This window comes from Stegodyphus dumicola, chromosome 1 (genome assembly GCF_044657685.1).
Source record: "Stegodyphus dumicola isolate Sdum_Otavi_A_Nest chromosome 1, ASM4465768v1".
Classification (NCBI taxonomy): Eukaryota; Metazoa; Arthropoda; class Arachnida; order Araneae; family Eresidae; genus Stegodyphus; species Stegodyphus dumicola.
The window spans coordinates 66,999,456-67,017,187 of NC_140768.1; the positions used below are offsets into that span (position 1 = coordinate 66,999,456).

The following is a 17,732-nucleotide window of genomic DNA, read 5'->3' on the forward strand; positions in this document are numbered from 1 at the left end:
ACAATACCCACATTAGGAGATTTTGTTCGATGAAGTCAAGCTTGAACTGATGATCTGTGTTGCAACCCAGTAATCAGAAAAAAATGACTGCTGTAGCAAATCTATCTTCAGAAACCAACAAACATACCAGAACAATTTGGAGCTCCTCCACTTCTCCATCAAAACTATTTAAAATTTCCTTTAGTCTCAGATTACATTAATTATATTTAACTTCATCTTGTGTGATTTCAAATACCAGTAAAGTTATATTCTGTAGCACGAGTAATGCCTTCTCTTAATTTAAGGAGTTAAAAAAGGGGGGTTAACTTTTGTAAGACTTTGTCATCATAATAAAGATTAGAGTGATAACTAACTTATCAGTGTAGAAGGGTTTGAAGGACGTTGATATAAGCATGTACTCAGTTAGAACTCTACAGTAGTAACATAAATTGTGGCCCAAAGGCAAAATAAAAGTTAATGATATATTGTTATCTGTTTACTTTTAGCATATCAGTATATTGGTTGCCAGGCTAAACTGAAATTGCTCAGCTAGATGCAACTGTTATAATTAACAACAGTTATATCTAGTTATATGATAATAACCTGTAGATTTATTCAATATTTAAACAGGATAATTATTCATGCAGTATGATAATTAAACTTTTCCTCTCATTTTGTAATTTCCCTTATCAAAATGTCACACTTTAAGAACCTACCAAGTTTTACAGCAAAAAGTGGGTCTTAGTTTTGAGTAAATATGGTACTCTATATTATTCGACAATGATTACTCTGTATACTCTGAATTACTTGGCAATTATTACTTTGTTGGTTGTGTCTGATAAATTTATGTTTTTAGTTTGGGAACTCTGTGGTTTGTTCATGCAAATGTTTGACTTCACAATAGCCCCATAAGAAGTTGTAAGGTGTGAAGTCACAAGACCTTGAAGGCCATTCCTGGTTACCATAAAGATCTCGCACCCTGGAAACTTTTCTTGAAACAAGGTTGTCGACATGTAGGTGTAGAAATAAATTTATAGCTGCAATAATCCAAATGAAAGAAAATTATGATGCAAGTTCTTGTTTTGCATCCGCATTAACCCAAATGCAAGAATATAACAGTAATATTCTGGTGTGCCTTAATACCCTAAGATTTAAGAGAAGTGACATTGATTTATCCAAAATTTCGATGAATTTGCAAAAGTGATTGTAACTGGGCTTATGATTCCTTGTGCCCAAATATATGTATAGCACCAAAATATACTCAACACGTATTTTACTTGTGAAAAACTTGTGTTATTTCAATACTAAAACTGTAGAAATATTGACAAATATTTGGGAACAAGGAATCATAAGCCCAGTTACAATCACTTTCGCAAATTCATCGAAGAGCTTCACACAAAGTTTCTCGATGTCAATGCTAGCAGAAGAATTTAGGACATAATAAAAGTGAAAAATGTTCAGTTATTTTTACAGATCTGCCATTCTCTTTCACAGCTATGAAGGCTAAAAGTCACATGAAGAAGCACAAGGACGTATCAGCTGAAATGGTGAGATCAAACAGCCCTAGAAAAATTCTGATTGGAAGAAAATCTCGAAACATTACAAAATTCACTAATTAATGTTGGTTGACATGCTAGCAGGAAACCATAGGACTAAATAATGATGTGAAATGTCCCGCTATTTTAACAGAACTGCCAATCTTGTTCACAGGCACAAAAGTTAGTAACTTGAAGAAGCCAGAGGACATATCAGCTGGAATGACAGTACCGCATGACCTGGAAAGAAAACTTTATTGGGCATGTCTTGCAGCCTTCGTGTATGCTTCTGTAGAACACACCTCAAAGTGAAGCAAAGGAGAAAAAGAGAGAAATGTCCTGAGAATGTTGCAGCAGTGGGGTACATGGCAGGTAGCCTGTGCTGAAACTACATATTCATTTTATCCATTTTATTCAGAGCAGACACAATGATTGCACGAAGATTATGAATGATCTCTGACATAGCACTTCTTTTCTATATAATGATTGTTCGTGATTATACAGAATTGCTTCTTTTAATGAACCACTACATGACATATGTTCAGGTAGTTGAAATAATTGTAACAAAACTAATGAGAATGTTACGTTGAAACACCGAAATCTGGAGAATGTCGACTTTCACCGGTGAATGTCAACATTCACATAGTCGATTAGTGTATGTCCGAAATATTTTCCAAATACTCTTATTTCTGACTTACACCGGTAAATGTTGACATTCACCATGTACTAATGATGAATGTTGAACATATAAGAATATTATATTTTCTTCTGCGTAATTCAGTTACGAAAAAACGCACTTGAGACTTAAAATGAGAACTTAAGAACTCAAAAGACACAGTACATTCAAAATGAGAAAGGGAAATAGTAGAAGTTAAAAACTTACTTAATTATTCATTATGTTCTAAATAAGAAAATATAGTAATAAAAAAGTTACTAAATTATGTGATTCAAATCTTATTTATTGCAACAACTTAAACTATTATGACACTTTGAATTGCACAAGAGGCCCTTGCTTTTACAACTGCATTTATTTGTGGAACACTTCCTTTTGCAATGACAGTGTGTATAGCCTTGCCCAAAGCTTTTCGAATTAGCTGCAGCTGCTTCTCTTAGCGAAATTTAATGAAAGTAAATCTCATCTATGGAAAGTAACTTTTCTTTACAAATTATGAACTGATTATGTGTGTAAAGCTGCTTGAGGGTATCATTTTCGTTTGCAAGTTTATAGAAGTTGGAGTCTTCTATTCCAACAACAACCACTAACACATTCGATTATCTGTACGACCACAGTCGACATCAGGGACTTGTATTCGTACAGTATCACCAATTTGAGCAGGAGGAAATTGTTTTTGTGAGGTCCGTAACATTTTTGTTGCTTGCAGTTGAAGATTCTCTTTCGCAGCCACTCTTTTTATAGAAATTATCTTGTGTTTTTCAGTCGGAACTTGATGTAAAGACGTGGTAGATTGCAAGTCCTCTTCAATATTTTTCTTTGGAATATGATTTTCGGTATGACCACCGCTCAAATTTTTTTCAGATGTATTACCAGTTTTTCGATTTCAAAAGTATTGGCAATTTCTTCGAGTTGTTCTTTGGTTTCGATATTTGCGATTTGTTGGCTAGGCAAAAAAGATGATACTATGCCTCTCTTTGCTTTAACGCCAAACATGGCTTCATAAGGACTTTGGCATATTCCATCGTGGTATGTAGTGTTCTTGGCAAATTGAACAAAGGGTAAAACATTATTTGATTGCTATATTGCTGGAGCACCAAATGTTAAAAACATTGCAAGAACGTGATACACTACTTCTTCAGTTCTCTTAGTTTTCAAAGGTCATAGCTGAACAAACTTAGTTAAATGATCTTGATACACAATTATGAACTTAATTCGCCATCTCTGTTTGTCTGCAGATCTATCAGATCAACTTGCCATCTTGAGTTTAACTCAGAACTGATCATTAGTTTCACAACAATACCTTTCTTAGGTGCACTGTGTTTCATTTGACACTGTTCGCATAAATTTAAATACAACATTACAACTTCATATGTAATATTTTTGTATTTAATTTGCAACTCTTTAAGCATACGTGTTCTTCCTCCGTGGCCTATTCTGGTGCGAGTTTCATATAGTATACTGAACAATTCCTCATTGGTAACATAATACTGTATATTCGTTTCTACTGGTTTTAATGGTACAATTAACTTCTCTTCATCATTAATTTTTAAAACGTCAAAACGTTTTAGTTGTCTAAAATCCAAAGGTGTGTTGCACTTAGTTTTAGTAGAAACCACTTCAGAAAGTATTTTAGGGTATTTTTCTTGAGAGAAAATAAAAGCAATTGTCTTCTCGTTTACCTGCAATTAATGCATTTAACTTTTAAAGAAAAAGATCATGATTCACTGCAGTATCCATTTAGTATAAATTAGGGTACCGGAAAAAAAAATTAAGAAAATGTTGCTTGCACCATCAAATCTTGTATAAGACTGACAAACTGACTGACTTCCACCAGAACAAAGGATTTGGTGGGAAACAGCCAGTCGCCTCTTTGTCTACTCCTCTCTTTTCGACCTACACCAGAGCATATCTGTGATTGTCGACATAACTGGTGAGGGTCCGAATGTACAAGAATGTAATGCAATATTCAATCTTTCACCAACATATTTGGAGAAAGTTGGCATTTTCCAATTTCGGTCTTTCACCTATAAGCACAATTGTACATTATTTATTGTTATTAGACAAAATATCTATTGAGAAATGGCAACAGCTAATTTCTGGATGCCGTTCTATTTATAATTTTAAAAGTATATTCAGAGGATGTACAATTGAAATGTATATCGGTACAATGCAGTAAGAACATCTGTTATGTTATGTGCATTTCCGAATATATTACGTGTAGGTTATTAAGTAACAAGTACAATTTATCTCTGAATAAATGTTTGTCTTTTACAGTCATTAATTTAACTACAAAAGGAAGCTAACACACGGTAACAAGAACAAACTGATGACCTTCAAATAGAAAAATGTTACCCAACTGATAGCATGTACACTTTGTGAAACAACTTGTATTTCAGAAATGTTCATATCAATATATGCTTGTCTTTAACTAAGTATTAAATTTTAAAAAACCTGTGTGTGGTGTATGTATATTTTGAATTTTAATTCTTTCGTAAGTACTTTATACATAACTATATACATTCTATCTTCTAGTTCATAAATGTGCATCATGCAATAAAGAATTCTCTAGGTCATCAAATTTAAAGGAACATGAATTAGTGCATAATGAAGAAAGAGAAGTTTTTGATTGCCCTGTGCCAAATTGCAGCAGATTTTACTTCCACAAACGTAATTTGAAGAATCATATAAAATCTTACCATGAAGCAAGACCTTTCGTATGCCAAGAAGAACATTGCCATAAAGCTTTCAAAACAGAGGTATTGTATCATTTCCTTATTTGATATACCATACAGTTTTGTGCAAGAATACATGGAGTCATTTAAAATTGTTAGTATTGTTAGATTGTTAATGAAGCAATGTGTGCATCATTAATAGGGATTTAGAAGTATGTGAAGATTTTAGCTGAAAAATATTTATAAAATTGAATTTTTAAAAATATTTATTATGCATGTTTAAGTTTTCATCAGTGTGAAGGAAAACATAGTTTTCTTTTACTATATTCATAATTCAATATTCAGTAGAATGGTTTTTGTTGTACATCCTTGTTAATATTTTGTAATTAACTGAGAATAATTAAACATTGATACAGCTGATGCTGCTACAGATCCTGCAGCAAATAATAAACAAATTTTATAATTTCAATTCTAAAACACAGGATTATTGAGGGAAAGGATGCTAAAAGATTTGCTTTAAAGTGCACAGTAGATACGTACACAGAATTTCTTAAGCATAATAAAATACTTATGATTGTGTTAAGCATATCTTTCTACCAATACAAATGCAAATGAATGCTTTAATTTAAATTATATTTTTACAGTTATGGTGGTAGTTTGCTTGTTAATAGTAAGAAATATTGTTACTTAAAAATGCTAGTTTCATAAATAATAATTATAATCAAGGTTCGTAGCGTTCCTTACAAGTGCTTATAAGTCCTTATATTTGAAAATAAAATATAAAAACCCTTATAGGTGCTTGCATTTTTCTCTAAAATACTTATTTTTTTGTTTGTAGTGCTTACTTTTTGCTTTTAGCGGCCTTTTTTTTTTTTTTTTTTTTTTTTGTGGCTTCTTTGGTAGACGGTTGCACAGATTTTGGCTTTTTTTTTCTTCTTGCGAGCGATATGACTTATGGTAAACCCATTGCTAGACAAGTTATTTATGGTAACCGATACTTTGTTGTCATTTTGTTTAAAAAATAATGTGTTTTATTATGCATAAATTTCATGTTTTAAATATACTTCTTCTAAATATTAAAAATCAATTTAATTTTGCATTTTTATTTGAAATAAAAATTTTATTGTTTATGATAGTTTATGGAATTTTATATTGTGGATGATGTAATGAATGTCACATTACTTTAAAAGTAATTGGTTTTAATATCTATAAATTTAATTTGTTTTAAACATTATTTATGGCTCTTAAATATTAATATACAATTTAATTTTGCATATTTTTAAATGATTTTATTATGTATAATATTTACATAATTTTAATTCTATTCGTGATGTAATCAGCTCCCTGATTGGTTACAGAATGTTTGTGCATTAACGAGCTGTAATCAGCTCCCTGATTGGTTACTGAATATTTGTGCATTACCGTGCCATTTTAAAATTTTATTATTTATCTCTTCGAATTCCTTAGATTACCTTTTCAAATTTTTTTACAAATTTTTTCCCTTAGATTACATTTTTAAAATTATATTAAATATTTCGCATTTTTTGATTGATATCTAAATTATGATTCTGATTTTTTTTGTACTTATCAATATATGATAGGTTTAATATTAAAAAAATTTTTAAAAAATGTAAGTTCATATTTTTGTGTATTATAATTGTATACTTCAATTTTTATTTAAAAAATTAGTACACTGTTTTAAAAATGTGCCAAGATATTTTTTGCCACATATGTGTTAATGTTAAATAATTATATGGCATAAAACTTATTTTAAAGGATTTGAATTTAAGTAATATTTTAATTCTTTTAAGCGTTGGCATGAGGTTTTTAATTCAATATTCAATTTAAGAAATATTTTAATTCTTTCAAAAGTTTGTATTATGTTTTTAATTCGATATTCAATTTAAGTAATATTTTAATCCAATTAAATGTTGGTGCAATGTTTTTATAGCGGTGTTTTTTCCTATTTCTTTGCTATTTGAGAGTAATAATTTAACCTTACTTTAGTATTTTATACTTATAGTAAGTGTATTTATTTACATTTACCTGCCATCTTAAAAAACAACATTTTCAACAAAAAATTAATCTATTATTTTTTACAATATTTATTTATTTTTTTTTTAAAGTTTTGAATACTTTATTATGCGTAAAATACATAAAAAAACAGCCTTTTTCAAGATGGCTGACGATTATAAAAACTGCACCAATGTTAATCACCAAAAATCCATGCAACCGTCTACCAAAGTAGCACATTTTTTCCCCATACCAAAGCCGAAACTAAATAAACAACTTTTTTTCCTTATAATGGAATGTCAAATGGTGAATCATACTCCCAGAAATAGCTTTTCTCCCCTTTCTCTGCATTAACATAACCTTTGATGAGTGCGAGTACAGACAGGTGCGCAACGTTCTGTTGCTCAAAGAATTGCGAAAAGTGGTAGAAAATTCTGGTGCATTCCGTATTCTTTTGCTGTCGCCCAATACTACACACGTTTGAATTTCTATTAAGATTTTAATAATTTACGTTCTCGTTTCGCATGGTCAGTTCATATTTGCTTTTATTATGATCGGTATGCTTATACTATGAGCATATGTATGAATATTTATAATAATATATTTTCAGTAACTGCTGAGGTATAAAACTTCAAAAATGGGTAAGTGTGTTTTAACACAGATTGGTTTTCTAAGGAATAATATTCGGAATGGCATAAATAAAGTGAAAATAATCGAATAGTCATTTTTTTTTTTCCAATGCAATATGCAGTATGGAAATTGGGGTTCTCCCCTTTCTCCGAAAAATCTCAAATATTGAAACCATTACAGTTCGCAGCAAAGCAAGCAACGAACTTTTTTTTTTTGGTCACTTTCCAAACTGATTGAATAGGACTAAAAGTTCTGCAGCCTACCAATCCAAGTGAAGAATGATTCTATTCCGGAAATTTTACGCAGTCTGTTCAAAATTAGAATGAAAAACACCCCAGATTAGTAAATCTCTTTATTAATCAATATGAGTACGGAAGGATATTGCATGGAGCACGACGTGTCCTGCTCAATGATAAATATGCCACATCAGTGCATGACGGTGAAAATCGGACGAAGCAAATGGGCGTTTTCCTTTGTATTTAGTTATTTATTCTCTGAATACCAGCAGCTGTTGATTCCGATTGCGTAATATCACATGCGGAAGAATTAAATCGCACATATTGCGCAATATCGTTCACAATGTTTCGCAGAGATAAAAAGAGTTTTATTATGCTTTCTAAGCAGATTATTTTTCAGTTCCATTGGGCTATTTTTTTAAATGATGCACATATTGTAATGTCAAAAGCGTAATTTAGTGGAAAAATCTAAAGAATGGCTACAGTCTACCCCCTTCCTCTTTTACCAGTCACGCTCGACTGTCCAGAGTTTTCAGATATTTGTCAATTTCCGAGTATGCCGGTTAGTTAAGCATTTACTGGTTAAGGATGACTGCATGAAGCAATTTCCCGTCTTCAGATTTTAGGAAAGTTCCTTTTTTTTACTTATTTTTACTTAAATTACTTTGCTTGGAATATCTGTTAATGGAAAACTGTTATACAATGAAAATTTAGAAAATGTTCAGAATCTTGATTAAAGTTAAATTATTTAAATATTAATATGAGTGGAAAATAAGGTGCCAAGCAAATATAATAAATGCGGCTTATTATTATTTATTTTCTCTAATTTGATCTGAAATTTCATCATTAAATCTTCTAATATAATTTAGTTCTGCATAGATTTTCCCCTTTCATTGTAAACTAGTTCTGTAAATTGAACTGTTATTTAAATTTTTATGGTTGAGTAATGCTCATTCTCTCTTAATAAATACTGAATTTCTCATATTTTAAATTACAAGTCTAATTTTTCTTTTAAGGTTATGCAGTTGTGTATAATGTAATTAGACAGGTGCTTATTTTTTTTTTCTTAAAATGTGCTTGAAAAGTGCTTATAGGTGATTCTTATATTATTTATATATATGTAAATGTGTATATACGTGTCCATTTAAAAAAATATTCTTGTCAAATTTTTAAAAAGATTTTTATTTTCTTTTATTAAAGGCAAATAGAAATAGTGAAATTTTTGTATGAAATTACCGAATTCACAAATTTTGTTGTGGTTGATGTAAGTCACTCGTGCAGTTATGCAGTATTATTCAATTTTTGTGCTTTAAATTTTTACTTTTCTTTTCATATAATGCAGGCTGATCTTTCAAAACATGCTTTACGACATGATCCTAATAGGCCATCGAGAAAGGTTTGTGCCTACAAATTCTCTTTTTATTTCTGCTTATGTCATTTATACATGAATTCTATCTCTCTCTCTCTCTCTCTCTCTTTTTTTTTTTTTTTTTGTTACAAAAAGTATTCATATAAATTATATTCCTATGCAGCATTTACAAAAAGTGAAGAGAGAATGTGAAAATGTGCTAGGGTAACCTAGTTTAATTATTTTAAGTGATAAAGTGTAATAATTAAGGATAATTGATGCATAGATGTTGCATTTTCCCTTGCAGTGCTGTTAAAATATCTATATATAATTAGCTTAAAAAATTTTAAAAACTGAAACTACAGATTTTTCTTCATAAATAAATAACCTTAATCTTTGAATATTTTGGAAAGCAGATTTAAATTGAAGGTTGATTAGAAATGCTAATTGCTTCATATTGGAACACTAAGTAAAATGTGATTTTTATAAAATAATGTATCTAATTGTATCGACATATTGTGGCCTGCAAGCCATATGTCTGTGCTATGTAACTTTATGTAAGATCACAGTTAGAATATGGAAATATCATCATCAATTTGCTGTAAAGGATTGAGCTTATCTGCTCTTTAAAGTTTCTTAGTTTAGATGATCAGTTGAAAGACAAGCCTATTCACTATCTAAAGGAGATATAATTATACTTAACACTAATCTCTTAATCATTATTATTTCTGTGTACATGAGGTGGTATATAAAAGGCATATTATCATTTGCAATAATTAACAGAGTAGCATGTTTTGTTTTGTTTTCAGAACAGAGTTAAACTTTTAAAAACTTTTTACTGTGGTAGCCACAAGAACCAAGTTGTATTATCAAATGAATAAATTAAACTATTTTTATCAGATCTTTTTGAGTATTTTCTTTTACATATAGAGTATGCTCTTTCATAATATGTAACAATAATAACTCTTTAACTACTTCAAACTTTCAGAAGAAGAAAAAGAAGACCAAACCCAAACGAAGTTTTGCTTACATATTGGCTGGTTATGAAAGTAACGAGAGTGAAAACACGGAGACAGTCATCTGCAATGATGCAAACTTAGAAAAAAGAAATGACGTGTCTTCAGAATCAGATCAGTTGGATTCTCTTAATATGACTTTAGTAATTTCTAATTCACTTTCTGAGACTTGTACTGATTATCTACAAAGTGATGTTGCAGCTTATGAAAGTAACGAGAGTGAAAACATGGAGACAGTCATTAGCAATGATGCAAACTTAGAAAAAAGAAATGACGTGTCTTCAGGATCAGATCAGTTGGATTCTCTTAATATGATTTTAGTAACTTCTAATTCACTTTCTGAGACTTGTACTGATTATCTACAAAGTGATGTTGCAGCTTATGAAAGTAACGGGAGTGAAAACATGGAGACAGTCATCTGCAATGATGCAAACTTAGAAAAAAGAAATGATCTGTCTTCAGGATCAGATCAAGTGGATTCTCTTAATAAGATTTTAGTAACTTCTAATTCACTTTCTGAGACTTGTACCGATTATCTACAAAGTGATGTTGCAGCTTATGAAAGTAACGAGAGTGAAAACATGGATACAGTCATCTGCAATGATGCAAACTTAGAAAAAAGAAATGATGTGTCTTCAGGATCAGATCAGTTGGATTCTCCTAATATGATTTTAGTAACTTCTAATTCACTTTCTGAGACTTGTACTGATTATCTACAAAGTGATGTTGCAGCTTATACTACTATATCCAAAAATGTTCGAAATTGCAGGTACATGCCAATTGTATGTACAAATTAATTTGCAATTCTTTACTAGTATGCTGATATTCAGAGTGATATCAGCAAATGATTTTATACGAATATACGAGCTGTGGCTGTAACAAACATGCTGCTTATATTACTTCCATAATTATGACATATCAAGATTCAATCTCTTCATTTCTGTGATGAGATTTTAGAAGATATAGAAGGCACTTAATATCAATCATATGATCTAGAAAATGAGCAAAATCTCAGATTCCCTTCTGGGAAACTGTTATTTAAAGATATCTTAAAAGGTAAAATTCTTAAGAGTTTGGAGATTGAGGAGAGGCTACTTGAAATGGACACATTTGCACTTTCCTTTTGACATGCATTTTAGGTATTCAATCTGGATATTAAGCATGCCTTATATGAAAATTTATTTATTTATTTTTTTTTACAGAAAAAGACTATCTGAATTCAAGATATTAGGCATGAGAGTCCCTTGTATGGGTAGTACACATGCAATGTCTATCTGTGTTTAGATATCCGTGATCACGAAAGGTTTAATATGACACACAGTCGAACCTGGCTTATTACGAACCTCCAGATATAATGAACAAACCTTTTCATCCCATCCATTTTCATATGCACTTCATATTATTTTATCCTGCTATAGCAAACATCTAAGAGGATGAAAATCAGATTTAATGAACTGTATAGTTATCAATTGAAATTCTGTTTTTTATATTTTTCATGTTTTTTTCAGAATTTTTGCAAATTTTAATGAAAAAAATTACCAATCATCCATGTTTAAAAAAATGTCATCCTTATTCCTATTTTTCTTTTATCTTTACCCCCCCCCACTATTTTCTGTGTTCTAAACAAAAGCTATGAGAAACAGGTGTGACTCCCAGCTATAGGAGAATAAACATATTGCAAGACACAATACGAGTACATGAACATTTAACTGTAAACATGAATGGGTTCTTTGATTCCATTCAAATTCTTTCATAGAGCTGCCAGACAGAATTCTGTTCAAGGCTCCTGCTGTGATGAAAATTTCATTGTATGAAGAAATAGTGAATCTCAAGATTTTGCGGCTTTGCACTTGATTCTTCTTTTAGGGAATGAAAATTTTGATTTTTATCAGTTTGTTTTACTTGAGTATAAATGCTGTCCATTGCATTCTTTAGTTCTTTTGAAGGATATAAGATATTCTTTATAAAATTTTCGAAATCTTTGTGTTGCAACCATATATATCTTAGGCAAAATGATTGTGTTAGCAAATGGACATTAGATAAGGCATGTAGGTGATGAAATTAGTTTCCTCTTTCATGTTTTTGAGAAGAGCAAAACTCTCACATATTCTTTGGCCAACTGTCCTGGACTCCATTTCTGTGTCAAAAATTCATATGCATAGTGAGCAGTAAACATAAAGTTTCTGTATCAAAGATAAGCTGAACATTATTCAAAAAGTACAACATGACTGAAAACATATTAATATCTGCCTAAATACAGTTTACCTTAATCTATAGATAATACTATACAAAAAACTATCATGGAAAAAATTTGCATGCAAGGAAAATGTTGAGAAAATTAGATTATAGGGATGTTGAAGAGCATTGCTGAAATGGTTCACCATTCAAAAAGTTGTAATCGGCCAATATCTAGGCAAATGCTTGAGACTAAGACCAATGAATTTGCCAGGCACTTTGGAAAGACTGCAAATGAACAAACTACAAATTAAATATTACATATATTGTAATTGTAATTAAATTTTTAATGATTTTTCTTTTAAATTTGACTTATTTTTGGCTTCTTCAGGTAGGTGTGACAATGTTAATCAGTTTTTTCTTTATTTTTACACGTTTTATGAGATAATCCATTTTTCTTATAGGAACAAACATAGCGAACCAAACTTACAGTCCTTTGAAGTTTGTAATAGTGGGGTTCGACTGTGCCTCATATGCTGCCTAGCACTTGCATTTTGCTGTTAATCATCTAGTGTACTCTTAAAAAACTCATATATCTGATCAAGATCATCCTTCATTTTGTGTTGGAATGATTTGTTTTGCATGCCATTTGAGGATGTGTGAAATGTTAAGTTACTGTATTAAGTGATAAATGTTATCAGGAATAGATGCTGAGGACTCCTGAGTAGTAAATACTGCTATTCATGTCCTCTTCATCAACTGTGGTTTTGCAGTATCCACAAACTAAATTGTAGCCATTTGTAGGCAGTTCCTGATTTTGCCTGCAAAATGGACTGAGTGTGTTTCTGAGATACTGGCTTCACTAAACATTAAAAGGTACCTCAGTGTAAATAGCTTTATGACAAGGCAATAACAATGGAGAATGTTATTACTTTGTCCTGTATAGTAAACTTTGGAAAGGTGTAATGAATAAGCAGCTAAAATTGTGTCGCTTATTAATTTCTTTTTACTCTGTGTGCTGAATTCCAAATTGTCATTCTGTCATAGCATAGCTGCCAACTCTCTCAGTTTTTGTTACATTTCCCAGTCTCATGGAAATCACCAAATTTCCCAATTTTTAATTCTTAGTCTACTAATGGAAATGATTTTCAGCAATACAAGAAATTTATTGAATTAATAAAATTTAAATTGTTCAGATTTCATCCCTCACCCCTAGTAATTTTCAACATTCTTTTTCTTATTAAATTTTATTTTATTTGAATTGCGTTAAACTATCGTATTGAAGAACTTCAAATGAAGATTCAATCTAATATTAAACCAATCAGTAATTTATTTCGCTTTGTGTTACATCAATATATGGTACATAACTAAGTTTATCCACACAAAATTGTGTGCATTAATTATTAATTTTATTTGCATTGTGTTTAAAATTGCCTTGATAAATTAAAGCATTCACTCTTTCTAGTCAGTTTTAGGTACAAGAACCTTCCAGTTTTTCATATTTTAAAGTTGGCAGCTATGTCATAGATTAGAATTCTCTGCACAAAGTTTTAAAAAAAATTCTGTTACTCTAAATATTTATTTTAAGTAGGTAATGGAGCATAAATCAGTTTTATTGAGATTTCCCCAAGAAATATGTTGTATGACAATGTAATATTACATTGCTGAAAGTCTGTGCATTATTTTCATTACTGTGAGATTGGTTTACTTTTGTATTGTTTATTCTATAGGTTATTTTTGATGATTGCGAAAAATTTCTTATTCACAAATGGAAGCTAATTTTTTCCATTTTAGTATTTTTGATGAATGTTACGCAATTCATGTGTGAAGATATAAATTTTAATAAACTGAGATTTTTTTCAAAGTAAGACTTTTTTGTGTTAAAATATATTCTTAATATATTTACTGTATTTAAGAAATACATATACTAATGAAATTTTTAAGTGTTACAAAAAATATGGTAGACTTCAGGCAGTATGTATTTGTAAATTACTTGTGAAAAATGTATGTAATTTATGAATGGCCCTTCTTGAACAATAAATGAAACTTAAACATTAAAATATCAAATGTGTCCGGAAGAAAATAGTAGATATTTGCATATAGTTTTACATAACAATATTAAAATTTAGATTTATTCCTGTGATTGATTTTGCTCACTTGGCAGCTTTTGTCTACAATTTATGTAGATTTCACAGATTTACATAAATTTATCGCATACACATAAAATTTCCAAGCTTTTTTGTGAGTATAAATATATACTTTTGGTAGAAATTTACCTTCATTTACCCTATATTTTTACTTTGCTTATAGGTTTAATTTTGATAAAAATTCAGTTAAATCTCCCAGCACTTTTTTCTGTGTATTAATCTGCAATTTTGGCCAAAAATGCATAAATCAACTACATTCTTACTAAATCTATCACTGCATTTATATTTATATTTTTTGGGAAACTACATATACAGTACAAAGTCTTTAATCCGCACTCCTTGGGACTTCGGCGATTCCGGATTAGGGGTTTTTCCGGATTATAGATCATCAATTTAAATCTGGTAACATGGCATGCAGAAATAATACAATTAAAAATATGAAACCGTAATTTATGAAATAAAGAGCAATTATGATCTAAATTGTATCAAAATTTACAAAATATATATATATATATATATACCGTAATTTCCGGAAGAAACGCCGCGGCGTTTACATGTTTAAAACCTAAATTTTCAGCGGGTGCGGCGTTTAGGTGCACTAAAAATAAAATATTTCCTTTGATGGTCATTGTGCATAGTTTGAATAACTTTGTCATTGTACATAGTTTGGATGGCGTTGTCATTGTACATAGACCACTCAGTGGTTCAACACAAAAGACCACTCAGTTATTCCAACACAAAAGACCACTCAGTTGCTTTTTGCGAACGTTATTTTGTTTACATTCTTTCCCTTGAACGGACCTATATGCCTTATTCACCCTAAACGGGATCTCAGAACAATAACATTCTTCTAACTTTGAAATCAGCATTCTCATCATTTTGAATAGTCTCTCTCCTCTGCCATTCGATGAATCTTCCAGAAACCATCCACTCTCCACCCCTGCCTTTTCTGCAATTTTTTTCAAAGGCGGACAGACTCCACCTGCCTCGCAATAACGAACTCTGACGTATTTCCCCTTCAGCATGAATGTATTTTTCTTGGCATTCTGCCAGATACAGATCCCATCAGTTTGGGTTAAGTACTTGTTGGATAGTTTTTAACTTAACTTGTTAGACAGTTTTTAACTTTAAGTACAAGTACTTGTTGGATAGTTTTTAAGAGCGGAAAATTTTTTAAAATGGCACCTAACGGCACAGAAGCTATACTGCTGGTTTTAAGCTTAATGTAATTTCACGTGCTGAACAAATTGGAAATAGAGCAGCAGCTCGAGAGTTTGAAGTGGACGAGAGATGTATTCGACGTTGGAGAACTGAAAAAGAAGAACTTAAATATATGCCACAACAGAAACGAGCCAAAAGAAGTGGTACTGTAAGGTGGCCGAATCTAGAGGACGACCTTGCAAACTGGATAAAGGAGCAACGAAAAAAAGGAATGGCAATTTCGACTGTAAAAATTCGCTTACAAGCAAAATTTATAGCAAAGCAAATGAACATAAATGATTTCAAAGGACGGCCTTGCTGGTGTAGCAGATTTATGAAAAGAAAAAATATTTCTGTGCGTACTAGAACAACAGTCGGGCAACAATTACCAATGGACTGGCGGGATAAAAAAGCATCTTTTCTAAAATATGTGACAGATATTATTGACAAAAGAAAACTTCTTCGGTCACAGATATGGATGAAACGCCGTTAGCGTTCGACTCTCCTGCAAACAGAACTGTTGATGAAACTGGTGCAAAAACTGTATCTGTGCTTACGACGGGGCATGAAAGAACGTCATTTACATGTGTGTTAGCTTGTGCCGCAAACGGTGACAAGCTAAGGCCGATGATCATTTTTAAACGGAAAACTATTCCGAAGGGAGATTTTCCTAATGACGTAATTATTTGTGCAAACGAGAACGGCTGGATGTGCGAAACAATCATGCATGAGTGGCTACAAAAGTTTGGCAGTATCGTAAGGGATCTTTTTTCCAACCAAAAGGGTTATTGATAATGGATTCCATGCGTGCGCATTTACTTGAGTCAGTGAAAACCAGATGTCAAAAATTGTCTACGACCGTAGCAATAATTCCTGGTGGTTTGACAAAAATCTTACAACCATTAGATTTGTCAGGTAATAAATCTTTCAAAGCTGAAGTCCGAAAGCGGTGGGAGTGTTGGATGAGTGAAGGATTGCATACGTATACCAAAAGCGGCAAAATGCGTAGAGCATCTTATGAAGAAGTTGCAAAGTGGGTAGGAAGTGCGTGGAAATCGGTAAAAACATCGTCAATAATCGCAGGATTCAAAGAAGCTGAAATTATATTTTTAGATAAAGAGGCTGTAAACCAAGAGGATGAATGTGACGATCTGGAAGACTTGGACTTAGATCAGGATTTACTAAATCTTTTTAATTCAGAAAGCGAAGAATCAGATTTTGATGGCTTCATATGATGTTTAGTTTGCTTTAATTCTTTTTGTAATCCAAATTTAATAGTTCGTTGTTGCAACATTTTTTATAATATAGTCCGAGTATTACAAATATGGACTTCTCTAGTGGATATATATATAAGTATATTCGTGAACGCAAATATATTTTCAACATTTCTTACCTTTAATTTATTTTTGAGTTATGATTTCATTTCATGCATTTTTCTTAACTTATATGTCATATATCAAGACATAGGTTAAGATTTTGCATCTATACGGCCCACGAAGATGTCACGCGCAATTAAATCTATTGCGGCGTTTCTGTGTAATTTTAATTTTTTTCCCGCCATTTTTCTCGAGTGCGGCGTTTACGCTGATGCGGCCTTTCTTCCGGAAATTACGGTATTTGTTTACTTTATTAAACATTTCTTTCAATGTAAGTTGTTTAAGTTGCTTCGTTTTATGTACTTTCGTTTTAATACTTTCTCTTTAATTCCATAACAGACATAATTTCTTGTTCAGTTACAAAGTTCCACTGTTCAAGTCCTGTAATTGCTGTGCCGATAATAACGACTAATTTGCCAATCGAAATTTTTTCGTTTTCACTAACCTCTCTGTCACTTTCTTCATGCCTTTATCCATTTTTATTCCACTTTTTGTTTGATGGACATCGAAACATGCTTTCGCTTTGTAGATCCTTTGGCAGCTCCAGAATCGGAAACTCGTTTTGACATAATCGAAAGTTCAAGTTCACTTTTTATAAAATTGCTCTAACAGTCTGCAAAAAATAATAAGCCGAATCCAATTAGAAGATTAAGGAACAGCACAATCTGCAACATTAACTGAAATAGATAATTGGATAATTTTAGCCTAGCTTATACCGTCCGTTATACA

At 31.3% G+C, this 17,732-nt stretch overlaps 2 protein-coding genes across 5 annotated transcripts in view; one reads left to right on the plus strand and one right to left on the minus strand.

Moving 5' to 3' along the window:
• LOC118189924 (uncharacterized) overlaps positions 1-14,140 on the plus strand; it is a 49,627-nt gene extending 35,487 nt beyond the window's left edge. The window contains exons 7-9 of the mRNA XM_035360641.2: positions 4,723-4,946; positions 9,084-9,137; positions 10,078-14,140. Coding sequence (XP_035216532.2) covers positions 4,723-4,946; positions 9,084-9,137; positions 10,078-10,902 — 1,103 coding nt within the window. The 3' untranslated portion in view covers positions 10,903-14,140. The remainder of the gene's footprint in view (positions 1-4,722; positions 4,947-9,083; positions 9,138-10,077) is intronic.
• Positions 14,141-14,352: 212 nt separating this feature from the next.
• The window catches only part of LOC118189921 (sorbitol dehydrogenase-like), a 34,223-nt gene continuing 30,843 nt past the window's right edge, over positions 14,353-17,732 (minus strand). For 2 of the 4 annotated variants that reach the window (XM_085816015.1, XM_085816003.1), the window contains one exon: positions 14,353-17,616. In XM_085816015.1, coding sequence (XP_085672141.1) covers positions 17,596-17,616 — 21 coding nt within the window. In that variant the 3' untranslated portion in view covers positions 14,353-17,595. Of the gene's footprint in view, positions 17,681-17,732 lie in introns of all 4 variants that reach the window. The other 2 variants (XM_085816006.1, XM_085815995.1) reach the window with 1 other exon arrangement.